We start from the raw sequence: 27,270 nt of genomic DNA, 5'->3' as shown, positions 1-27,270 counted from the left end.
TCATTTCTCTGTGTCCAATGAGCTTTCCTGGCATGCACATGCCCAGGGGGTGAGATGACTGAAAAACCCATTTAAAAGCTGCTTCGCTCATCAATCACAACTGCCTGCACAGCACTCTGTTGAATATCCAGGGGATATATGGTTGGTATGTGTGTATACAGTCTGTCAGTATTCCTTACAGTATACGAATACAGTATGCATTAGAGTTTGGGTGAGGTAGAGAGTGAGAGAGGATGGGAGGGAGGGAATGAATTTCACCCAATAAAGTTGTAACCGCTCCAGATCTCTTCTTCATTGATCTCGTCACACTGAATACTGAATAAATGAAAGCAACACAGGAAAATACATTATATTGAGCAAACCTTCTGAAGCAGGTGTGTTGTACTCAAGTTTTTCACAATTCCTGACATTTAACCCTAGTAGAAATTCCTTGTCTTAGGTCAATTAGGATCAGCACTTTATTTTAAGAATGTGAAATGTCACCATAATAGCAGAGGAAATTATTTATTTCAGCTTATATTTCTTTCATCTCATTCCCAGTGGATCAGAAGTTTACATACACTCAATTAGTATTTGGTAGCATTGCCTACAAATGATTTAACTTGGGTTAAATGTTCCGGGTAGCCTTCCACAAGCTTCCCACAATAAGTTGGGTGAATTTTGACCCATTCCTCCTGACAGAGATAGTGTAACTGAGTCAGGTTTGTAGGCCTCCTTGCTTGCACACGGTTTTTCAGTTCTCCCCACAAATGTTCTATAGGGTTGAGGTCAGGGCTTTGTGATAGCCACTCCAATACCTTGACTTTGTTTTCCTTTAGCCATTTTGCCACAACATTGGAAGTATGCTTGGGTTCATTGTCCATTTGGAAGACCCCATTGTGACCATGCTTTAACTTCCTGACTGATGTCTTGAGATGTTGCTTCAATATATCCACATAATTGTCCTTCTTCATGATGCCATCTATTTTGTGAAGTGCACCAGTCCCTCCTGCAGCAAAGCACACCCACAACATGCTGCTGCCACCCCCGTGCTTCACGGTTAGGATGGTGTTCTTCAGGTTGCAAGCGTTCCCCTTTCTCCTCCAAACATAACGATGGTCATTATGGCCAGACAGTTCTATTTTCGTTTCATCAGACCATAGGACATTTCTCCAAAAAGTACGATCTTCGTCCCCATGTGCAGTTGCAAACCGTAGTCTGGCTTTTTATGGAGGTTTTGGAGCAGTGGCTTCTTCCTTGCTGAGCGGCCTTTCAGGTTATGTCAATATGAGACTCGTTGTACTGTGGATATAGATACTTTTGAACCTGTTTCCTCCAGCATCATCACAAGATCCTTTGCTGTTGTTCTGGGATTGATTTGCACTTTTCGCAACAAAGTACGTTCATCTCTAGGAGACAGAACGCGTCTCCTTCCTGAGCGGTATGATGGCTGAGTGGTCGATTGTGTTTATACTTACATACAATTGTTTGTACAGATGAACGCGGTACCTTCTGGCGTTTGGAAATAGTTCCCAAGGAGGAACCAGACTTGTGGAGGTCGACAAATGTTTTTCTGAGGTCTTGGCTGATTTCTTTTGATTTTCCCAGAGGCACTGAGTTTGAAGGAAGGTCTTGAAATACATCCACAGGTTCACATCCAATTGACTCAAATTATGTCAATTAGCCAATCAGAAGCTTCTAAAGCCATGACATAATTTTCCTGGAATTTTCCAAGCAGTTTAAAGGCACAGTCAACTCAGTGTATGTAAACTTCTGACCCACTGGAATTGTGATACAGTGAATTATAAGTGAAATAATCTGTCTGTAAACAATTGTTGAAAAAATTACTTGTGTCATGCACAACGTAGATGTCCTAACTGACTTTCCAAAACTATAGTTTGTTAACAAGAAATGTGTAGAGTGGTTGAAAAATGAGTTTTAATGACTCCAACCTAAGTGTATGTAAACTTGCGACTTCAACTGTAAATGGACACTAAATCTCAGGAGTCCAAAAGGGAAAAAGTAATCACACACAAAAAATGAAATTGTCAGTTGTGTGAGTTTGACACTAGGTAAAAAGGACACTGTGAAAGGACACTGTGCCCTTTTTCCTATCGTCAACAATGATTAACTCTTGCCCTAAACGAGCCTAGATCGTGCATGTGTGTGTGAGTGTGCGCGTGCAGGGAACCCCATTTATTACTTTTTTCTAATAATTAGGAACTCAGTCATGGCTTCAACCAAATTTACTGTGAACACTGAGTCTGTATCTGCTTTAAGTTACAGTTTTAACAGTGGCCAAGTAGGCTACTGTGGCTATTTGATCCTAATGTAGGCCTACTAGTGGCCTACCATCAAAAACAACGGAGAAAAGGCATCCTATAACATGAATATGGAAATAGCTGTTCTATCATTCAGCCTGCAGTAGCAGCCAATGTGTGTTGTTCAATGTAGACCTACATTCCATGAGTCTTTTGAAAGAAAAAAACACGCAGGGCTTGACATTAACATGTTAATCCACTTGTCATTTGACGCAAGAGACCACTTTACAAAATAAAATGCATTATTATTCCCATACCATTATTACAGAGAATCAGACAAATTATGCTACCCTCTGCCTATTGGCTACGTAGCTTATTCAAGACCGTCTCAAAATACAACACTGCCCCTTTACCTAACTGGTTTTTCAGAGATGTCTAGAAATGTACATGTTTTGTGCTCTTGTAGTAAGCAATCACTCCCCTATTGCTGACTACAAATGATCTATAACTGGGTTAATAACTCACTAACTAGCAAAGGATATGAACTAAATGTGCACGTGGCTACATGCAGCTCTCGCTTTGATCTCAAAACAAGCGCATCTCCTCACGACCGCTCATGCTGTAAACACAGTTCAAAGTAAATGGCACAGATCCATATATGGCACTGAGCAGTGCGTGTCAATGCAATAGAATCCTACTCCTTTGCGTTCTGCCTACAACATCATCTCTTGCATAGCTTGTTTTCTTTCGGTATGTTTCAATAAAAAGTGGCTAATTTTGCGTTGATTCGAGCACAATTGCCACAGTAAAGGGAAACGTTGATATGTTAACAGGGAAAACTCTAGAACAGTGGTCACCAACCTTTACTGAGTCAAAATTCGAGCTGATAGACATCTTTTTTAACATAACTTAAAAAACGTAAGTCTTTGCAACATTAACCAATTAAAAACAGTCCTGTAGTAATGAGGTTTGTGCAGTAAACTATAGGCCCAATACATTTTCACTGCATATTGGCTTTGCTTGAATTGCCCTTCCAATGAATGCATTGTTGTTCAGGCCATTTAATTAAAAAACATAGATTTAAATATCACACTGGTAATAGATCCGTTGTTGTATTACTTGTGAAGCACAGCTGAGTGAGCATACATTTAAATCATTTTACTTTACTAGGCTGATGAAGCCTGCATCTGATGGTCAGTTTCAGTGGAAGGAGAGAGCAGCAGACTGAGGGTCCATCTCTCAACATCCCTCCGCTCTCCCTTTCCTCCACTGACACTGACCAAAAAGGGACACAGTTTTCCAGCTGATGGTGAAACTCGAGTCGCACCGCATTATTTCTGTCTCATGCACAAATTCATGTTGTTACTCTTATGAACAGAGAATATAAAATATTGTTCAATATAAAAAAACAAGCCACTAATAATAACAATGCCAGCCTATAGGTACACTTTCCTACTCATTCATTACTGCTGCACTGCTTGTTGTAGCGCTGAGTGGAAGTAGGAAGAACATTACATTTACATTACATTTAAGTCATTTAGCAGACGCTCTTATCCAGAGCGACTTACAAATTGGTGCATTCACCTTATGACATCCAGTAGAATAGTCACTTTACAATAGTGCATCTAAATCTTAAAGGGGGGGGGGGGGTGAGAAGGATTACTTATCCTATCCTAGGTATTCCTTAAAGAGGTGGGGTTTCAGGAGTCTCCGGAAGGTGGTGATTGACTCCGCTGTCCTGGCGTCGTGAGGGAGTTTGTTCCACCATTGGGGGGCCAGAGCAGCGAACAGTTTTGACTGGGCTGAGCGGGAACTGTACTTCCTCAGTGGTAGGGAGGTATTTTATGGCTTATAAAAGTGATTAATACAAACTGTTGACAGTGCTGAGTAAGAACGTACACATATACTCACTTATAAAAACAGCATCTCATTGCTGTATTCGTTGACCGTCTCTCTCTAGTTATGGTTATAAACGTTTTGAAATCTCACAGTATCAACTTTTCTGTAGCTTCCTTTTATCCCTGCTACGTTACTGCAGACACGGTCATCTAAGCCATTCGATTGGCCAGCGGTAGGCCTATAGTGCACATGATTTCCTCTCTGGGCCCGCCAGAAAGGCAGTGTTTGCATCTTCAGAGACATAAAATGGTTCGAAATGGCAACAGTTTGCCTACCCGGCATGCAGGGCAGCTGAATTTATTATTGTTTTTTTTTTACAGAAATGTTTGGCGATCGACTAGGAATGCCGGTTGGATCTTGATCGACCGGTTGGAGACCGCTGCTCTTGAAAGTTGAGTGATGTTCAATCTCGTGCTTCTCTCTGTGGGCTGATATTTCTGCACGGCAGTCCCATTAAATAAACCCATAAAACTCCTTCTCAACGTCAACAGTGAAGAGACTCCGGGATGCTGGCCTTCTAGGCAGAGTTGCAAAGAAAAAGCCATATCTCAGACTGGCCAATAAAAAGAAAAGATTGTGTTCTTTTGCCAGACACTGGACACGATTTTTACCTTGTCAGCTCTGGGATACGGTTACTGGCCCAACCCTCTAACCACTAGGCTACCTGAATTTAGATTTAAACATTGGGAGACAACAGCACCGTAACAACATAAGAACGGTTGATTGAGGAGAGTAGGCTGATTTGCCCTGTGTCTACACCAGGGTTAGACTGCATTTGCTCTCCGTCAGATCTATAAGCTTTCAATGTGATTATCTGAAAACACTTTGATCCCAATGCAGCTCGATCCGGAGGGAAAAACAGAGCCTTATCTAGTGTGTGTGTGTGTGTGTGTGTGTGTGTGAGAGAGGGTGCGTGCGTTTCCTTGGTTTAAATAGATAAAGAACGAGAGAGTGAGAGAGAGAGAGCTTTCATCCTTAATTCTAATGTAATCTCACATATTTCATCAAAATTTGGACAGTCACCAATCAGGTAGATATTTTGTCCGATGGAGCTTCATTGCTTGGCAACAGTAAATCTGACCACTGAGGGAACTATAGTCCAGTCCTCTCACATCAATCACTCCATTGTTGTTCTATTGATATTTATTCAACAGCCATTGGACCCCCCTTCCACTAGAGTTATTTCAAACAAACAGCAGCTGCATACAACAATACGGCTTCCTGCAGATTTTTAGAGGTAGGAGGGTTAAATGAAACTGATCGATATCACCACTGACTTATTATGTTTTTGGTATTTTGGTGGAATTGTTTATCTTCAGAATAGTGATGGTGAGGGGGGGGAGAAAAAAAATAAACAATTACATAGACATTATTTCAGTATTTGACTCCAAGTATCGATTTGTAAAAACAAATACAATATATATATATATATATTTTATGCTACTGTAGGTAGCGTTCACTGGCGCGGGTTGGCTGAACCTGTGCCAAAACACTGGTATATTTCATCATATAGCTTCTCCATCTTCTTTTTAAATAGTGAACCAACATGTTTTCAGTCCTTTTATTTAGATGATCAAAAACAAGTTTTCTCATGCTCTCTTTCATCTCTCTGCAGCAGACGTATGGTGGGCAATATGTTTAGAACATCAAATCACAGTTGCAAAATACAATACATATCATATCAGCACCAAGTCCCTGGCAATTCCAAGGCCTACTTCAGAGCAAGCAGTTTAGAACTTGTTCTAGTAGTTTAACATTGAGTTAAGGTATGAAGGTGGCTGGTACACAGACGCAAACGGTGTCTGGACAACATGCAAATATAATGCCAAGCCACTGGTGTTTTCATCATGTCCGCCTGTCTAGTCAGCCAATGGTATTGTGCGCCTTGTGCGGCATTAACAAAATACATCTACCGCCAAACGTCGGACAAGGGGAGGAGTAATTTATTAATTGAATTAACTTACATGACATTAACCCTGCAGCTCATACCAAACTATCAGGTTCCTAATTTTCTCCCTGCTCTGATTGGTTTCTTTCACATGCTGGAAGCTTGCCTTATTGAACCCACAATACAGGTGCTGGGCTATGGGAATGTGTACATCTACATCTATCCCCCATAGTAGTTCCACAGCCAGGGCTGCAACATGGCCTTCTGAGTGCCACACTTCAGAACCAATAAACTTTAATACAGTCAGCGCTTTGACAGGGCTTTAGTCCAGTACTTCAGCATTGGCCCAGTTTGTCATTTTATTTGTTTGTTCATTCATTAGAGGCAAATCTCCATGACAATGAAAGAAAATCCATAATTCTATAGAGATCCTAATCTATGACTAATATAACAGCTGCATCATAAAACACGTTCACACTATATTTGAAGTCATTATAATCACACTTTTAATCAGAAACTCATCTTCATCCTTTTTCAACAGAAAGTATCAAGGCACAAGGAAAGACCCAAACGCAGATGGTTGGAGTCTTACAATGTTTATTAATCCAAAGGGGTACGCAAGAGAATGGCCGTGGACAGGCAAAAAGGTCAAAACCAGATCAGAGTCCAGGAGGTACAGAGTGGCAGACAGGCTCGTGGTCAAGGCAGGCAGAATGGTCAGGTAGGCGGGTTGGCAGGTACAAAGTTCATAAAACAGGCAAGGGTCAAAACCAGGACTAGAAAAAGGAGAATGCAAAAAGCAGGAAAACCACTGGTTGACTTGGAAACATACAAGACGAACTGGCACAGAGAGACAGGAAACACAGGGATAAATACACTGGGGAAAACAAGCGACATCTGGAGGGGGTTGAGACAATAACGAGGACAGGTGAAACTGATCAGGGTGTGACAGAAAGAGCCATTTGGGACCCAGCTTGACTCATAGGCAGGTAGCCTAGTGGTTAGAGCGTTGGACTAGTAACCGAAAGTTTGCAAGATCGAATCCCTGAGCTGAAAAGGTAAAGATCTGTCATTCTGCCCCCGTTTGGCCGTCTATGAAAACAATAATTTGTTCTTAACCGAAAAAAAATGTGTTCTTAAATAAAAAAGGTAAAACATTTTTTATTTAAATTAGAAAACAAAAAATAAATTCTATTAAAATGGAAAAAAAAGATAGGCTTTGCCAACAGTTTAAAGCCATTGTATTTATCTGAACTGAAAGAGGAAACTTGTAAGGGTAAGGTTCTCCATAAGGTCAAGTTGAAGTGGAGAAAAGGCTATTGTCTCTACTTACTCAGACATACAGTGGGGCAAAGAAGTATTTAGTCAGCCACCAATTGTGCAAGTTCACCCACTTAAAAAGACGAGAGAGGTCTGTAATTTTCAGCATAGGTACACTTAAACTATGACAGACAAAATGAGAACAAAAAAAATCCAGAAAATCACATTGTAGGATTTTTTATGAATTTATTTGCAAATTATGGTGGAAAATAAGTATTTGGTCAAATACAAACAAGCAAGATTTCTGGCTCCCACAGACCTGTAACTTCTTCTTTAAGAGGCTCCTCTGTCCACAACTAGTTACCTGTATTAATGGCACCTGTTTGAACTTGTTATCAGTATAAAAGACCTGTCCACAACCTCAAACAGTCACACTCCAAACTCCATATATGGCCAAGACCAAAGAGCTGTCAAAGGACACCAGATACAAAATTGTAGACCTGCACCAGGCTGGGAAGACTGAATCTGCAATAGGTAAGCAGCTTGGTTTGAAGAAATCAACTGTGGGAGCAATTATTAGGAAATGGAAGACTTACAAGACCACTGATAACCTCCCTCGATCTGGGGCTCCACGGAAGATCTCACCACGTGGGGTCAAAATGATCACAAGAATGGTGAGCAAAAATCCCAGAACCACACGGGGGGACCTAGTGAATGACCTGCAGAGAGCTGGGACCAAAGTAACAAAGCCTACCATCAGTAACACACTACGCTGCCACGGACTCAAATCCTGCAGTGCCAGACGTGTCCCCCTGCTTAAGCCAGTACATGTCCAGGCCCGTCTGAAGTTTGCTGGAGAGCATTTGGATGATCCAGAAGAAGATCGGGAGAAGGTCATATGGTCAGATGAAACCAAAACAGAACTTTTTGGTAAAAACTCAACTGGTCGTGTTTGGAGGACAAAGAATGCTGAGTTGCATCCAAAAAACACCATACCTACTGTGAAGCATGGGGGTGGAAACATCATGCTTTGGGGCTGTTTTTCTGCAAAGAGACCAGGACGACTGATCCGTGTAAAGGAAAGAATGAATGGGGCCATGTATCGTGAGATTTTGAGTGAAAACCTCCTTCCATCAGCAAGGGCATTGAAGATGAAACGTGGCTGGGTCTTTCAGCAAGACAATAATCCCAAACACACCGCCCGGGCAACGAAGGAGTGGCTTCGTAAGAAGCATTTCAAGGTCCTAGAGTGGCCTAGCCAGTCTCCAGATCTCAACACCATAGAAAATCTTTGGAGGGATTTGAAAGTCTGTGTTGCCCAGCAACAGCCCCAAAACATCACTGCTCTAGAGGAGAATCTGCATGGAGGAATGGGCCAAAATACCAGCAACAGTGTGGGAAAACCTTGTGAAGACTTACAAAAAACGTTTGACCTCTGTTATATACCCTTTGCCGGCAATGACAAAGTATTGAGATAAACTTTTGTTATTGACCAAATACTTATTTTCCACCATAATTTGCAAATAAATTCATAAAAAATCCCACAATGTGATTTTCTGGATTTTTTTTTCTCATTTTGTCTGTCATAGTTGAAGTGTACCTATGATGAAAATTACAGGCCTCATCTTTGTAAGAGGGAGAACTTGCACAATTAGTGGCTGACTAAATACTTTTTTGCCCCACTGTATCAGGGGAAGACTCGTTCGGGTTCAATTAAAACTGTAACTAGGCTACTTCAGATGTAGCTCGGCCTGTGGCGTTACCATGACAACAAGTCAAATATGTTTCCCCTTGTTCGGTTTATTGTGTTACTCTCACTTATGCTGCCACCCGAAGGATGCCAAAGAAAATGTTACCTTCACTTCCCCCGGTTTCTACTTATCAACTGTCTCTTTCTTGCTCTCATTCACCCTCGTTCACACGCCAACATTCCTTTTTCGTCCTCTACAAATGCCCCTCTCTGTTTAATAACATAGCGACAGAATAGTAATGGCCATGGTTTCCCAGACAACTAATGACAAGCACCACAAACAGACAATCGGACAGAGAGACATGAAAAAAAAAGAGGGCTGATTGTGCAACAGGGTTGTTCAGAATTGTGTCCCCCAAAAGCCAGCCTTATATAAAAGTGGAATGAACTATAAGCTAATTTAAAATGTTCTGATTAACACCACAAACACATACAGACTGAAAACGGCAGCCATTTCTTTAATTGACTGATGATTGCTCATAGCAGTCCTTTGTCTCTCAGTTATTGATGAACTCTTTGAAAAGACAATGTTGAGAAAAACATACTTTACAAACCACTGCCATTGTAAAGTACTTTTCAGAGTGGAGTCAGATCATTTACTGCATTTCCCCCCATTGTTCAATAGACAGGTGTGTGTGTGTGTGTGTGTGTGTGTGTGTGTGTGTGTGTGTGTGTGTGTGTGTGTGTGTGTGTGTGTGTGTGTGTGTGTGTGTGTGTATCCCAAGTTTTTAAAATGTTTAATTGAGAGACAAGCTTAAAATTATCTTTACTGATAATCATTTTCACTTGTCTGACAGCTTGCATGATGACGAGTTTCTCACACGACTGGCCTATCTGGGTGATGTTTTTTTCTCGCCTGAATGATCTGAATTTGAGGCAATGATTAAGAAGTTGGAGCTCTATTCTGTCTGCATTAACAAGGAAAACACACAGGTCTTTTCATCATTGCAGGAGTTTTTTTGTGTGCAACTTTATATGCAACTTTTCAGGGAAGTTAGGAACAAATATACACAGGCAGTTAGGAAAGGTAAGGCTAGGTTTTTCAAGCAGAAATTTGCATTCTGTAGCACAAACTCAAAAACGTTCTGGGACAAAGTAAAGTCCATGGAGAATAAGAACACCTCCTCCCAGCTGCCCACTACACTGAGGCTAGGAAACACTGTCACCACCGATAAATCCACTATAATTGAGAATTTCAATAAGCATTTTTCTACGGCTGGCCATGCTTTCCACCTGGCTACCCCTACCCCGATCAACAGCCCTCCTACCCCCACAACAACACGCCCAAAACCTCCCCCACTTCTCCTTCACCCAAATCCAGATAGCTGATGTTCTGAAAGAGCTGTAAAATCTGGGCCCCTACAAATCACCCGGGCCTGACAATCTGGACCCTCTCTTTCTAAAATTATCTACCGAAATTTTTGCAACCCCATTTACTAGCCTGTTCAACGTATCTTTCGTATCATCTGAGATTCCTATAGATTGGAAAGCTGCCGCGGTCATCCCCCTCTTCAAAGGGGGAGACACTCCAGACCCAAACTCCTACAGACCTATATCTATTCTACCCTGCCTTTCTAAGGTCTTCGAAAACCAAATTAACAAACAGATTACAGACCATTTCGAATCCCACCGTACCTTCTCCGCTATGCAACCTGGTTTCAGAGCTGGTCATGGGTGCACCTCAGCCACGCTCAAGGTCTTAAACAATATCATACCCGCCATCGATAAGAGACATTACTGTATAGCCGTATTCGTCAACCTGGCCAAGGCTTTCGACTCTGTCAATCACAACATTCTTATTGGCAGACTCAACAGCCTTGGTTTCTCAAATGATTGCCTCGTCTGGTTCACCAACTACTTCTCTGATAGAGTTCAGTGTGTCAAATCGGAGGGCTTGTTGTCAGGACCTGTGGCAGTCTCTATGGGGGTGCACAGAGTTCAATTCTCAGGCAGACTCTTCTCTGTATACATCAATGACGTTGCTCTTGCTGCAGGTGATTCCTTGATCCGCCTCTACGCAGACGACACGATTCTGTATACTTATGGCCCGTTTTTGGACACTGGGTTAACTAACATCCAGACGAGCTTCAATGCCATACAACTCTCCTTCCGTGGCCTCCAACTGCCCTTAAATGCAACTAAATGCATGCTCTTCAACCGATCGCTGCACATACCTGCCCGCCCGTCCAGCATCACTACTCTGGACGGTTCCTACTTAGAATATGTGGACAACTACAAATACCTAGGTGTCTGGTTAGACTGTAAACTCTCCTTCCAGACTCACATTAAACATCTCCAATCCAAAATTAAATCTAGAATCAGCCTCCTATTTCGCAACAAAGCACCCTTCACTCATGCTGCCAAACATACCCTCGCAAAACTGACCATCCTACCGATCCTCGACTTAGGCGATCTCATTTACAAAATAGCCTCTAACACTCTACTCAACAAATTGGTTACAGTCTATCACAGTGCCATTTGTTTTGTCACCAAAGCCCCATATACCACCCACCACAGCGACATGTACGCTCTCGTTGGCTTGCCCTCGCTTCATACTCGTTGCCAAACCCACTGGCTCCAGGTCATCAACAAGTCTCTGCTAGGTAAAGCCCCCACCCGTAGGACACGCTCCAGCAGGTATATCTCCCTGGTCACCCCCAAAGCAAATTCTTCCTTTGGCCGCCTCTCGAACTGCAAAAATCACTAAAGCTGGAGACTCTTACCTCCCTCACTAGCTTTAAGCACCAGCTATCAGAGCAGCTCACAGATCACTGCATCTGTACATAGCTCATCTGTAAATAGCGCATCCAATATACCTCATCCCCATACTGAATTTATTTATTTATTTGCTCATCTGTAAATAGCGCATCCAATATACCTCATCCCCATACTGTATTTATTTATCTTGCTCCTTTGCACACCAGTATCTCTACTGGCACATTCATCTTCTGCACATTCTACCATTCAAGTGTTTAATTGCTATATTGTAATTACTTTGCCACCATGGCCTATTTATTGCCTTACCTCCCTTATCCTACCTCATTTGCACATGCTGTATATAGACTTTTCTAATGTATTATTGATTGTATGTTTGTTTATTCCATGTGTAACTCTGTGTTGTTGTATGTGTCGAACTGCTTTGCTTTACCTTGGCCAGGTCGCAGTTGCAAATGAGAACTTGTTCTCAACTAGCCTACCTGGTTAAATAAAGGTGAAATAAAATAAAACAAATGTCAAATGTGATATAGCGAAGCGCCGGAGTGAGCAATTACGCAGATACTTTCCTGCAATGGATGACACAAACAACTGGATTCGTTATCCCTTTCATGCCCTGCCTCCAGTCCACTTACCGATATCGGAACAAGAGAGTCTCATCGAAATTGCAACATGCGGTTCTGTAAAAATGGAATTTAATCAGAAGCCACTGCCAGATTTCTGGATTGGACTGCGCTCAGTTTCTTGCCTTGGCAAATCGCGCTGTTAAGACACTGATGCTCTTTGCAACCACGCACCTACGTGAGAGTGGATTCTCGGCCCTCACTAGCATGAAAACTAAATACAGGCACAGACTGTGTGGAGAATAATTTAAGAATCTCTCCAATACAGACCAACATTGCAGAGTTATGTGCATCCTTTCAAGCACACCCTTCTCATTAACCTGTGGTGAATTATTCACAATTTTTGATGAACAAATAAGGTTTTCTGTGCAATATGGTTAAATAAAGAGCAAAACTATTGATTATTATTATATTATTATTTGTGCCCTGGTCCTATAAGAACTCTTTGTCACTTCCCACGAGCTGGGTTGTGAGAAAAACTCTCACTCATTCTTATGTTTAATAAATGTATCGTATAGTGTGTGTGTGTGTGTGTGTGACAGGCTTATAATGATGGCAAAAAGCAACATTTGAGAGTGCGCTGACCCTGGTGCTAGAGGAGGTACGCAGCTGGAGGTTGAATGTTTGAAGGATTACGGGACTGTGAAAAGTTTGGGAACCACTGGTGTAGGGTAATAAGCCATCTTTTCATCTTTTAAAGTGGGAGAACTTGCACAATTGGTGGATGACTAAATACTATTTTGCTCCACTGTATGTATATACTGTACTCTATACCATCTACTGCATCTTGCCATCTTTATGCAATACATGTATCACTAGCCACTTTAAACTATGCCACTTTTATATTTACATACCCAACATTACTCATCTCATATGTATATACTGTACTCTATACCATCTACTGCATCTTGCCTATGCTGTTCTGTACCATCACTCATTAATATATTGTTATGTACATATTCTTTATCCCTTTACCAAAGGACAGATTTAAACCAGTCTAATGTCCATTACTTGTGTTTTTTGGCCCAAGCAAGTCTCTTCTTTCTATTGGTGTCCTTTAGTAGTGGTTTCTATGCAGAAAATGGGCCGTGAAGGCCTGATTCATACAGTCTCCTATGAAAAGTTAATGTTGAGATGTGTCTGTTACTTTAACTCTGAAGCATTTATTTGGGCTGAAATGTCTGAGGCTGGTAACTCTAATGAACTTATCCTCTGCAGCAGAGGTAACTCTGAGTCTTCCATTCCCATGGCGGTCCTCATGAGAGCCAGTTTCATCATAGCTCTTGATGGTTTTGCAACTGCACTTGAAGAAATTTTCAAAAGTTCTTGACATTTTCCCAATTGACTGACATTCATGTCTTAAAGTAATGATGGACTGTTGTTTCTTTTTGTTTATTTGAGCTGTTCTTGCCATAATATGGACTTGGTATTTTACCAAACATGGCTATCTTCTGTACACCACCCTAACCTTGTCACAACACAACTGATTGGCTCAAACGCATTAAGGAAAGAAATTCCACAAATTAACCTTTAACTAGGCACACCTGTTAATTGAAATCCATTTCTGGTAAATACCTCATGAAGCTGGTTGAGAGAATGCCAAGAGTGTGCAAAGCAAAGCTGTCATCAAGGCAGAGGGTGGTTACTTTGAGGAATCTAAAATATATTTTGATTTGTTTAACACTTTTTTGGTTACTACATGATTCCATATGTGTTATTTCATAGTTTTGATGTCTACACTATTGTTCTACAATGTAGGAAATAGTAAAAAATAAGATAACCCTGGAATGAGTAAGTGTGTCCAAACTTTTGACTGGTACTGTATCTATATATACATATAAAAATAATGTTTTACATAATTCCACTTTGACATTATGGGTTATTCTGTGTACATCAGTGACAGGGAAAAAAAAATAATTGGCCACTCTAACAAATGGATCACTAGTCACTGTATTAATGCCACTTTAATAATGAGGTTTTCATATCTTGCAGATGCTGTATTTTATACCATCTATTGCATCTCGTCTATGCCGGTCGGTCATGGCTCATTTATATATTTACATGTAGATATTCTTATTCCATCCCTTTACTTAGAATTGTGTGTATTGGGTCATTTTTGTGGAATTGTTAGATTACTTGTTTGCTGCACTGTCAGAACTAGAAGCACAAGCATTTTGCTACACTTGCAATAACATCTGCTAACCATGTGTATGTGACCAATACAATTTGATTTGATTTTAAAATCTAAATGTAATACATTTTAAATTCAGGCTGTAACAACAAAATATGGAAAAAGGGGTGTGAATACTTTCTAAAGGCACTTTTACTGTTTTTCTTCTTCAGCTCGGAAAGGCAAATCCATTATACAATCATCTCCCAATCTTATAATCATGTTAGAAACACATAAGTTACATCAAAATATGCATAAAACATGTCTAGCTACAAACCAACGTCCAGAATGTGATGATCTGTGGTATCTCTACATGGGTTGTTACTCCGCCAGCCTCTGGCTGAGCAGGAGACTGACAGTAATCACTTGTAAGAGCTTTCGAAAGCCCTGGACAGTAAAATGTTCATCTGCATTTCGGTTATTAAAAGCATCCATAAAATCAACATTATCGCAGCAATGCGGTGCATCCTACGTAAACCGTTTTCAATTCCATCTTTAGATATTGAATAATTGTAGTAATTGCAGGGAGGAAACATAATTCTCCCCTCGATCCTCTCAGGGTTCCGCATAATGAAGATTAAAACGAGATGGAGGCATACACTACCGGTCAAAAGTTTTAGAACACCTCCTCATTCAAGGGTTTTTCTTAATTTTCTACTATTCTCTACATTGTAGCGAATCCATAACAGATATGGAATCATGTAGTAACCAAAATCTCTGCATTTCCCACCGTAAAACATGGAGGAGGAGGTATTCTGGTGTGGGTGTGCTTTGCTGGTGACACTGTCTGTGATTTATTTAGAATGCAAGGCACACTTAACCAGCACGGCTACCATAGCATTCTGCAGTGATACGCCATTCCATCTGGTTTGGACTTAGTGGGACTATAATTTGTTTTTCAACAGGACAATGACCCACCACACCTCCAGGCTGTGTAAGGGCTATTTTACCAAGAAGGAGAATGATGGAGTGCTGCATCAGATGACCTGACCTCCACAATCCCCGACCTCAACCAAATTGAGATGGTTTGAGATGAGTCGGACCGCAGAGTGAAGGAAAAGCAGCCAACAAGCCAACAAGTGCTCAGCATATGTGGGAACTTGATTGAGAAAATGCCAAGAGTGTGCAAGCTGTCATCCAGGCAAAGGGTGGCTATTTGAAGAATCTCAAATATAAAATACATGTTGATTTGTTTTTTATTTATTTTACAAGTCAGTTAAGAACAAATTCTTATTTTCAATGATGGCCTAGGAACAGTGGGTTAACTGCCTGTTCAGGGGCAGAATGACTGATTTGTACCTTGTCAGCTCGGGGTTTGAACTTGCAACTTTCCGGTTACTAGTCCAACACTCTAACCACAAGGCTACCCTGCCGCCCTGCTGTTTAACACTTTATTGGTTACTACATGATTCTATATGTGTTATTTCATAGTTCTGATGTCTTCACTATTACTCTACAATGTAGAAAATAGTGCAACCCTTCAATGAGTAGGTGTTCTAAAACGTTTGACCGGTAGTGTATGTAGCTCTGTTGTGTTACTGTCAGACAGAGTCCTTACTGAGCGAGCTCATCCAGTGCCTTTTGTGTCATCACCATTAAGACAAAGAAGTCAAACAACACAGTTAATCAAGTTAGCAGCTAATTATCAATTACAAAAGACAAAAAGAGCTAATGGAAAGCTAAAAGAGCTGATTAATAACAGTATAATACACTTAGGTCCAGTTTCCAGGACACAGATAAACAGGATACTTCAGGTTTTAGCAATGAGGGCCTTTATCTTCTTCCCCAGAGTCAGATGAACTCATGGATACCAGTTTTCTCTGTATGCAGTTTAAAGGAAGTTGCGAACTAGTGCAAGCGCAATTGATAACTAGCATAGGCATAATGACTATATAGGGTCTGCTGGTATTCCATAGATTTCCAGTCATTGCGTTACATAGATAAAGGGCATCATTGCCAAAATCCCAAAGTATCCCTTTAAGCCTGGTCCTGGACAAAAAAAGCATGTAACTTTTTTAAAATAGGGATTTTGCTTTTTAGTCCAGGATTGGGCTTAATCTGTGTAATTTGACCATTCTACACCCAAATCTGGTATTTTGCCAAGGGCTTATAGTTCCCAGCCCTCCATCTGTCTGCATGCCTGTCTATCTGCCTATCCCCTCTACTTCTCTTATTATTAAGACAAGAACATACTCAACAGTTGAATGTAAACAAAAGCAAACCATGCCCAATATGCATTTTGTGTTGAGCGTGTTCCTGCAGTCAGCCTCTCCAGCTTCCGGTAGCTCTGTGGATGGTGTTGCTAGGCTTCCCAGCATCAGGCGCTGTGAGTCTAATGACTAACCTCCATCATACCTGTCTGCCTTTCTGTGCTCTGCTACTTGACCTTGTCGTCTGAGGGACTGGAAGTGGGTACAGCCCGTTGACCTGCTGAGCCCTCAGGTAATAACTGCAACCAACTGAGCAATCACTATATTACAGCTCCCGATTGCTATAATACAGGTCATAACTATAGACCAAGAGGCAGGAGATAGGGTACGGACCAGTGTAAGGGGCAAGGGGCAGGGTAAGGGACAGGGTAAGGAGCAAGGGGCAGGGTAAGGAGCAAGGGACAGGGTAAGGAGCAAGGGACAGGGTAACACGCAGGGGACAAGGTGAGGGGCAGGGTAAGGAGCAAGGGACAGGGTAAGGGGCAAGGGACAGGGTAAGGAACAGGGTAAGGAACAAGGAACAGGGTAAGGAACAAGGAACAGGCTAAGGGGCAGGGTAAGGAGCAAGGGACTGGGTAAGGGGCAGGGTAAGGAGCAAGGGGCAGGGTAAGGAGCAAGGGACAGGGTAAGGAGCAAGGGACAGGGTAAGGAGCAAGGGACAGGGTAAGGAGCAAGGGACAGGGTAAGGAGCAAGGGACAGGGTAAGGAGCAAGGGACAGGGTAAGGGGCAAGGGACAGGGTAAGGAACAGGGTAAGGGGCAATGGAAAGGGCAAGGGAAATGGTAAGGGGAAAGGGTAAGGGGCAAGGGAAATGGGCAAGGGTAAGGGGCAAGGTTAAGGAGCAAGGGAAAGGGTAAGGGAAAGGAGAAAGGGAAAGGAGCAAGGGAAAGGGTAAGGGGAAAGGGCAAGGGGCAAGGGAAAGGGTAAGGGGCAAGGGTAAGGGGCAAGGGAAAGGGTAAGGGAAAGGAGCAAGGGAAAGGGGCAAGGGAAGGGGCAAGGGGCAAGGGAAAGGGTAAGGGGCAAGGGAAAGGGTAAGGGGCAAGGGAAAGGGTAAGGAGCAAGGGACAGGGTAAGGGGCAAGGGACAGGGTAAGGGGCAAGGGCCAGAGTAAGGAGCAAGGGAAAGGGTAAGGAGCAAGGGACAGGGTAAGGGGCAAGGGACAGGGTAAGGGACAGGGTAAGGGGCAAGGGACAGGGTAAGGAGCAAGGGACAGGCTAAGGAGCAAGGGACAGGGTAAGGAGCAAGGGACAGGGTAAGGGGCAAGGGACAGGGTAAGGGACAGGGTAAGGGGCAAGGGACAGGGTAAGGGGCAAGGGCCAGGGTAAGGAGCAAGGGACAGGGTAAGGGGTAAGGGGCAAGGGTAAGGGGCAAGGGACAGGGTAAGGGGCAAGGGACAGGGTAAGGGGCAAGGGCCAGGGTAAGGAGCAAGGGAAAGGGTAAGGGGCAAGGGAAAGGGTAAGGGGCAAGGGGAAGGGTAAGGGGCAAGGGAAAGGGTAAGGGGCAAGGGACAGGGTAAGGGGCAAGGGAAAGGGTAAGGGGCAAGGAAAAGGGTAAGGGGCAAGGGAAAGGGTAAGGGGCAAGGGAAAGGGTAAGGGGCAAGGGAAAGGGGAAGGGTAAAGGGCAAGGGGCAAGGGGCAAGGGAAAGGGTAAGGGGCAAGGGACAGGGTAAGGGACAAGGGACAGGGTGAGGAGCAAGGGATAGGGTAAGGGGAAAGGGACAGGGTGAGGAGCAAGGGACAGGGTAAGGAGCAAGGGAAGGGTAAGGAGCAAGGGACAGGGTAAGGGGCAAGGGAAAGGGTAAGGAGCAAGGGACAGGGTAAGGGGCAAGTGACAGGGTAAGGAGCAAGGGACAAGGTGAGGTGCAGGGTAAGGAGCAAGGGACAGGGTAAGGGGCAAGGGACAGGGTAAGGGTAAGGAGCAAGGGAAAGGGTAAGGAGCAAGGGAAAGGGTAAGGAGCAAGGGACAGGGTAAGGAGCAAGGGGCAAGGGACAGGGTAAGCAGCAAGGGACAGTGAAAGGAGCAAGGGGCAGGGTAAGGAGCAAGGGGCAGGGTAAGGAGCAAGGGAAAGGGTAAGGAGCAAGGGACAAGGTGAGGGGAAAGGGAAAGGGTAAGGGGCAAGGGAAAGGGTAAGGGGCAAGGGACAAGGTGAGGGGCAGGGTAAGGGGCAAGGGACAGGGTAAGGGGCAAGGGACAGGGTAAGGGGCAAGGGACAGGGTAAGGGGCAAGGGACAGGGTAAGGGGCAAGGGACAGGGTAAGGGGCAAGGTAAGGGGCAAGGGACAGGGTAAGGAGCAAGGGACAAGGTGAGGGGCAGGGCAAGGGACAAGGGACAGGGTAAGGGGCAAGGTAAGGGGCAAGGGACAGGGTAAGGGGCAAGTGACAGGGTAAGGAGCAAGGGACAAGGTGAGGTGCAGGGTAAGGAGCAAGGGACAAGGTGAGGGACAGGGTAAGGAGCAAGGGACAGGGTAAGGGGCAAGGGAAAGGGTAAGGAGCAAGGGAAAGGGTAAGGAGCAAGGGAAAGGGTAAGGAGCAAGGGACAGGGTAAGGAGCAAGGGGCAAGGGACAGGGTAAGCAGCAAGGGACAGTGAAAGGAGCAAGGGGCAGGGTAAGGAGCAAGGGACTGGGTAAGGAGCAAGGGAAAGGGTAAGGAGCAAGGGACAAGGTGAAGGGAAAGGGGCAAGGGACAGGGTAAGGGGCAAGGTAAGAGGCAAGGGACAGGGTAAGGGGCAGGGTAAGGAGCAAGGGACAAGGTGAGGGGCAGGGTAAGGGGCAAGGGACAGAGTAAGGGGCAAGGGACAGGGTAAGGGGCAAGGGACAGGGTAAGGGGCAAGGGACAGGGTAAGGGGCAAGGGACAGGGTAAGGGGCAAGGGACAGGGTAAGGGGCAAGGTAAGGGGCAAGGGACAGGGTAAGGAGCAAGGGACAAGGTGAGGGGCAGGGCAAGGGACAGGGTAAGGGGCAAGGGACAGGGTAAGGGGCAAGGGACAGGGTGAGGGGCAGGGTAAGGAGCAAGGGACAAGGTGAGGGGCAAGGTAAGGGGCAAGGGACAGAGTAAGGGGCAAGGGACAGGGTAAGGGGCAAGGTAAGGGGCAAGGGACAGGGTAAGGGGCAGGGTAAGGGTCAAGGGGCAGGGTAAGGGGCAGGGTAAGGGGCAAGGGACAGGGTAAGGGGCAGGGTAAGGGGCAGGGCAAGGGGAAGGGCAAGTGGTAGGGTAAGGGGCAAGAGGCAGGGTAAGGAGCAAGAGGCAGGGTAAGGAGCAAGGGGCAGGGTAAGGAGCAAGGGGCAGGGTAAGGAGCAAGGGGCAAGTAAGGAGCAAGGGACAGGAGCAAGGGACAGGGTAAGGGGCAAGGGACAGGGTAAGGAGCAGGGTAAGGAGCAAGGGACAGGGTAAGGAGCAGGGTAAGGAGCAAGGGACAGGGTAAGGGGCAAGGGACAGGGTAAGGGACAGGGTAAGGGGCAAGGGACAGGGTCAGGAACAGGGTAAGGAACAAGGGGCAGGGTAAGGAGCAAGGGGCAAGTAAGGAGCAAGGGACAGGAGCAAGGGACAGGGTAAGGGGCAAGGGACAGGGTAAGGGGCAAGGGACAGGGTAACCACTCAGAGCCTGGTTCCTCTCTACCCAGCACAGCCAGAAGAGGACTGGCCACCCCTCATAGTCTGGTTCCTCTCTAGGTTTCTTCCTAGGTTCCAGCCTTCTATGGAGTTTTTCCTCGCCACCGTGATTCTACATCTGCATTGCTTGCTCTTTGGGGTTTTAGACAGGGTATCTGTATAAGCACTTTGTGGCAACTGCTGATGTAAAAAAAGCTTTATGAAATACATCTGATTGATTGAGCAAATAACCATGTTCTATTGAGACAAATAGAGGGCAGCATTTGCAGGCAGGGGTAACAGAGATACCCAGCGGGGCCCGTCCTGCTAAAGTAATGCTAGGGGAAACACTGACAGAGAGTAACTATGGTGATGCTCGTACCGGGATCATCCAGTTGGCCAGGTCTCCCGTCTTAGACACCTGCATGGCTCCCAGCATCGTCAGGTTGATGTGACCACTGCAGAGAGACGACAAACAATTACCTTATCAATCAATCTACTGTACACTGAGAGTACAAAACATTAATAACAGTGCTCTCCAAGACAGACTGACCAGGTGAAAGATATGATCCCTTATTGATGTCACTTGTTAAATCCAATTCAATCAATCGGTGTAGATGAAGGGGAGGAAACAGGTTAAAGGATTTTTAGGCCTTGAGACATGGATTGCGTATGTGTGCCATTCAGAGGATGAATGGGCAAGACAAAATATTTCAGTGCCTTTGAACGGGGTATGGTAGTAGGTTCCAGGCGTACCGGTTTGAGTGTGACAAGAACAGCAACAATGCACACAGTTTCCTGTGTGTATCAAGAATGGTCCACCACCCAAAGGACATCCAGCCAACTTGACAACTGTTAGAACCACTGGAGTCAACATGGGCCAGCATCCCTGTGGAACGTTTTGGAGGGAGAGAGTCCATGCCCTGGCGAATTGAGGCTGTTCTGAGGGCAAGAGGGGGTGCAACTCAATATTAGGAAAGTGTTCCTAATGTTTTGTACACTCAGTGTATACAGTGCATTAGGAAAGCGTTCCTAATGTTTTGTACACTCAGTGTAAACAGTGCATTAGGAAAGTGTTCCCAATGTTTTGTACACTCAGTGTATACAGTGCATTAGGAAAGTGTTCCTAATGTTTTGTACACTCAGTGTATACGGTGCATTAGGAAAGTGTTCCTAATGTTTTGTACACTCAGTGTATACAGTGCATTAGGAAAGTATTCAGACTCGTTCCTTTTTCCCTCATCAATCTACACAGTATACCCCACAATGACAAAGCGAAAAAAATATTTTTTATACATTTGCAAACATTTTAAAAAATGAACAGAAATACCTTATTTACATAAGTATTCAGACCCTTAGCTATGAGACGCAAAATTTAGCTTTTTTATTTAACATTTATTTAACTAGGCAAGTCAGTTAAGAACAAAAATTCTTATTTTACAATGACAGCCTACCCCGGCCAAACCCTCCTCTAATCCAGATGACACTGGGCCAATTGTGCGCTGCCCTATGGGACTCCCAATCACGTCCAGTTCTGATACAGCCCGGGAACTAACCAGGGTCTGTAGTGACGCCACTAGCATTGAGATGCAGTGCCTTGTTTCAATAACTTGATTGGAGTCCACCCATTTCCTTCATCACTGTTCTTTTCATTCCCATTCTGTAAAATGTGAGCGCAAAAGATTCAGTTCTAACTGAAGCACCTGATCTTCAATAGAAAAAGCCTGTTGTTTTTTAACACAGTGGCCACAGCTTATCACCTAGGTAGGTCCTGGTTCAGTAGGCTACGACATGTTGTTGAAATGTTGAAGCTTCTTATGATAGCCTGCTTCAAAACAAAATGGTACATAGACACAAAAGTAGATGGGGTGTTTGTTAAATTATTAAATATATACAACAACAACAAAAATGAATGGAGCGAATTTGGAGCAGCAGTTTTATTCCCTGTGAGCACGGAGCGATTTTAAGTGGGGGAAAGGATGTTAAGTGCTGGAGCGATGTGCAAAGACCGCTCAGTGAGCGATGAGTGGGATTTCCAACTGCTCAACGCTCATATAATCTGGTGTGTGTGTGTACCTGCATCAGTCAGTGGAAGGGGAAACGCACATCTAAAGACCCTGTTAGATCAGAGTATAGACACTACAGTGCACTTAATCCCTATGAGGTGTGTGTGTGTGTACAGGGGGGGGATCTACCTCTACAGGGTGACCTATCTACAGGGTGACGTTGTAACACCCCTAGCCCCCTAGAGTTCTGTTATAACACCCCTACCCTAAAGTTCTGTTATAACACCCCTAGCCCCCTAGAGATCTGTTATAACACCCTAGCCCCCTAGAGTTCTGTTATAAGGCCCATACCCTAGAGTTCTGTTATAACAACCTAGCCCCCTAGAGTTCTGTTATAACACCACTACCTCCCTAAAGTTCTGTTACAACATCCCTACCCCCCTAAAGTTCTGTTACAACACCCCTACCCCCCTAGAGTTGTTACAACACCCCTACCCCCCTAGAGTTCTGTTACAACACCCCTACCCCCCTAGAGTTCTGTTATAACACCCCTACCCTAGAGTTCTGTTATAACACCCCTACCCTAGAGTTCTGTTATAACGCCCCTACCCTAGAGTTCTGTTATAACGCCCATACCCTAGAGTTCTGTTATAACGCCCATACCCTAGAGTTCTGTTATAACGCCCATACCCTAGAGTTCTGTTATAACACCCATACCCTAGAGTTCTGTTATAACACCTTAGCCCCCTAGAGTTCTGTTATAACACCCTAGCCCCCTAGAATTCTGTTATAAGGCCCATACCCTAGAGTTCTGTTATAACACCCTAGCCCCCTAGAGTTCTGTTATAACACCCCTAGCAACCTATAGGTATGTTATAACCTCCCTAGCCCCCTAGAGTTCTGTTATAACACCCCTAGCCCCATAGAGTTCTGTTATAACACCCTAGCCCCCTAGAGTTCTGTTATAAGGCCCATACCCTAGAGTTCTGTTATAACACCCTAGCCCCCTAGAGTTCTGTTATAACACCCCGAGCCCCCTAGAGTTCTGTTATAACACCCCTAGCCCCCAGAGTTCTGTTATAACACCCCTAGCCCCCCAGAGTTCTGTTATAACACCCCTAGCCCCCTATAGGTATGTTATAACACCCCTAGCCCCCTAGAGTTCTGTTATAACACCCCTAGCCCCCAAAAGATCGGTTATAACACCCCTACCCCCCTAAAGTTCTGTTACAACACCCCTATCCCCCAAGAGTTGTTACAACACCCCTACCCCCCTAGAGTTCTGTTATAACACCCATACCCTAGAGTTCTGTTATAACACCCATACCCTAGAGTTCTGTTATAACACCCATACCCTGGAGTTCTGTTATAAGGCCCATACCCTAGAGTTCTGTTATAACACCCCTAGCCCCCCAGAGTTCTGTTATAACACCCCTAGCCCCCTATAGGTATGTTATAACACCCCTAGCCCCCTAGAGTTCTGTTATAACGCCCCTAGCCCCCTAGAGTTCTGTTATAACACCCTAGCCCCCTAGAGTTCTGTTATAACACCCTAGCCCCCTAGAGTTCTGTTATAAGGCCCATACCCTAGAGTTCTGTTATAACACCCTAGACCCCTAGAGTTCTGTTATAACACCCCTAGCCCCCTAGAGTTCTGTTATAACACCCCTAGCCCCCAAAAGATCGGTTATAACACCCCTACCCCCTAAAGTTCTGTTACAACACCCCTACCCCCTAAAGTTCTGTTACAACACCCCTACCCCCTAGAGTTGTTACAACACCACTACCCCCCTAGAGTTCTGTTACAACACCCCTACCCCCCTAGAGTTCTGTTACAACACCCCTACCCCCCTAGAGTTCTGTTACAACACCTCTACCCCCCTAGAGTTCTGTTACAACACCCCTACCCCCCTATAGTTCTGTTACAACACCCCTACCCTAGAGTTCTGTTATAACACCCATACCCTAGAGTTCTGTTATAACACCCCTAGCCCCCTAGAGTTCTGTTATAACACCCCTAGCCCCCTAGAGTTCTGTTATAACACCCCTACCCCCCTAGAGTTCTGTTACAACACCCCTTCCCCCTAGAGTTCTGTTACAAACCCCTACCCCCTAGAGTTCTGTTACAACACCCCTACCCCCCTAGAGTTCTGTTACAACACCCCTACCCCACTAGAGTTCTGTTACAACACCCCTACCCCCCTAGAGTTCTGTTACAACACCCCTACCCTAGAGTTGTTACAACACCCCTACCCTAGAGTTGTTACAACACCCCTACCCTAGAGTTCTGTTATAACACCCATACCCTAGAGTTCTGTTATAACACCCCTACCCTAGAGTTCTGTTATAACACCCCTACCCTAGAGTTCTGTTACAACACCCCTACCCTAGAGTTCTGTTATAACACCCCTACCCTAGAGTTCTGTTATAACACCCATACCCTAGAGTTCTGTTATAACACCCCTACCCTAGAGTTCTGTTATAACACCCCTACTCTAGAGTTCTGTTATAACACCCATACCCTAGAGTTCTGTTATAACACCCTAGCCCCCTAGAGTTCTTTTATAAACACCCTACACTAGAGTTCTTTTATAAACACCCCTACACTAGAGTTCTGTTATAACACCCCTACCCTAGAGTTCTGTTATAACGCCCATACCCTAGAGTTCTGTTATAACACCCATACCCTGGAGTTCTGTTATAACGCCCCTACCCTAGAGTTCTGTTATAACACCCCTACCCTAGAGTTCTGTTATAACACCCCTACCCTAGAGTTCTGTTATAACACCCCTACCCTAGAGTTCTGTTATAACACCCCTACCCTAGAGCTCTGTTATAACGCCCATACCCTAGAGTTCCTTTATAACACCCCTACCCTAGAGTTCTGTTATAACACCCTAGCCCCCTAGAGTTCTGTTATAACACCCCTAGCCCCCTAGAGTTCTGTTATAACACCCCTACCCCCTAGAGTTCTGTTACAACACCCCTACCCCCTAGAGTTCTGTTACAAACCCCCTACCCCCCTAGAGTTCTGTTACAACACCCCTACCCCCCTAGAGTTCTGTTACAACACCCCTACCCCACTAGAGTTCTGTTACAACACCCCTACCCCCCTAGAGTTCTGTTACAACACCCCTACCCTAGAGTTGTTACAACACCCCTACCCTAGAGTTCTGTTACAACACCCCTACCCTAGAGTTCTGTTATAACACCCCTACCCTAGAGTTCTGTTATAACACCCATACCCTAGAGTTCTGTTATAACACCCCTACCCTAGAGTTCTGTTATAACACCCCTACCCTAGAGTTCTGTTATAACGCCCATACCCTAGAGTTCTGTTATAACGCCCATACCCTGGAGTTCTGTTATAACACCCCTACCCTAGAGTTCTGTTATAACACCCCTACCCTAGAGTTCTGTTATAACACACCTACTCTAGAGTTCTGTTATAACACCCCTACCCTAGAGCTCTGTTATAACGCCCATACCCTCGAGTTCCTTTATAACACCCCTACCCTAGAGTTCTGTTATAACACCCATACCCTGGAGTTCTGTTATAACGCCCATACCCTAGAGTTCTGTTATAACACCCTAGCCCCCTAGAGTTCTTTTATAACACCCCTATCCTAGAGTTCTGTTATAACACCCCTATCCTAGAGTTCTGTTATAACACCCCTACCCTAGAGCTCTGTTATAACGCCCATACCCTAGAGTTCCTTTATAACACCCCTACCCTAGAGTTCTGTTATAACACCCTAGCTCCCTAGAGTTCTTTTATAACACCTCTACACTAGAGTTCTGTTATAACACCCCTACACTAGAGTTCTGTTATAACACCCCTACCCTAGAGTTCTGTTATAACGCCCCTACCCTAGAGTTCTGTTATAACACCCTAGCCCCCGAGAGTTCTGTTATAACACCCCTACCCTAGAGTTCTGTTATAACACCCCTAACATAGAGTTATGTTATAACACCCCTACCCTAGAGTTCTGTTATAACACCCCTACCCTAGAGTTCTGTTATAACACCCCTACCCTAGAGTTCTGTTATAACACCCCTACCCTAGAGTTCTGTTATAACACCCCTACCCTAGAGTTCTGTTATAACACCCCTACCCTAGAGTTCTGTTATAACACCCATACCCTGGAGTTCTGTTATAACACCCCTACACTAGAGTTCTGTTATAACACCCCTACACTAGAGTTCTGTTATAACACCCCTACACTAGAGTTCTGTTATAACACCCCTACCCTAGAGTTCTGTTATAACACCCTAGCCCCCTAGAGTTCTGTTATAACACCCCTACACTAGAGTTCTGTTATAACACCCCTACACTAGAGTTCTGTTATAACCCCCATACCCTAGAGTTCTGTTATAACCCCCATACCCTAGAGTTCTGTTATAACGCCCATACCCTAGAGTTCTGTTATAACACCCTAGCCCCTAGAGGTTTGTTATAACATCCTAGCCCCCTGGAGTTCTTTTATAACACCCTAGCCCCCTAGAGTTCTGTTATAACATCCCAACCCTAGAGTTCTTTTATAATACCCCTACACTAGAGTTCTGTTATAACACCCCTACCCTAGAGTTCTGTTATAACGCCCCTACCCTAGAGTTCTGTTATAACACCCCTACCCTAGAGTTCTGTTATAACACCCCTACCCTAGAGTTCTGTTATAACACCCTAGCCCCATAGAGTTCTGTTATAAAGCCCATACCCTAGAGTTCTGTTACAACACCCTAGCCCCCTAGAGTTCTGTTACAACACCCCTACCCCCTAGAGTTGTTACAACACCCCTACCCCCCTAGAGTTGTTACAACACCCCTACCCCCCTAGAGTTCTGTTACAACACCCCTACCCACCTAGAGCTCTGTTACAACACCCCTACCCTAGAGTTGTTACAACACCCCTACCCTAGAGT

The 27,270-nt window shown here is 44.4% G+C and overlaps 1 protein-coding gene and 1 long non-coding RNA gene across 3 annotated transcripts in view; one reads left to right on the top strand and one right to left on the bottom strand.

Moving 5' to 3' along the window:
• The window catches only part of LOC118357963 (succinyl-CoA:3-ketoacid coenzyme A transferase 1, mitochondrial-like), a 130,153-nt gene that overhangs the window by 30,662 nt on the left and 72,221 nt on the right, over positions 1 to 27,270 (bottom strand). Inside the window, exon 13 of one of the 2 annotated variants that reach the window (XM_052479131.1) lies at positions 20,725 to 20,800. In XM_052479131.1, coding sequence (XP_052335091.1) covers positions 20,725 to 20,800 — 76 coding nt within the window. Of the gene's footprint in view, positions 1 to 20,724; positions 20,801 to 21,040; positions 21,285 to 27,270 lie in introns of those variants that run through there. The other variant, XM_052479132.1, reaches the window with a different exon arrangement.
• Positions 18,956 to 19,671, top strand: LOC127911729 (uncharacterized). Its single transcript, XR_008079122.1, has 3 exons — positions 18,956 to 19,019; positions 19,101 to 19,295; positions 19,643 to 19,671. It is a non-coding gene; the product is annotated as an uncharacterized LOC127911729 (long non-coding RNA).

The sequence above is a fragment of the Oncorhynchus keta genome, chromosome 25, assembly GCF_023373465.1.
Source record: "Oncorhynchus keta strain PuntledgeMale-10-30-2019 chromosome 25, Oket_V2, whole genome shotgun sequence".
NCBI lineage: Eukaryota > Metazoa > Chordata > Actinopteri > Salmoniformes > Salmonidae > Oncorhynchus > Oncorhynchus keta.
The sequence above is the reverse complement of the archived record's forward strand: the minus strand, read 5'-3'. Positions and strand labels throughout refer to the sequence as shown.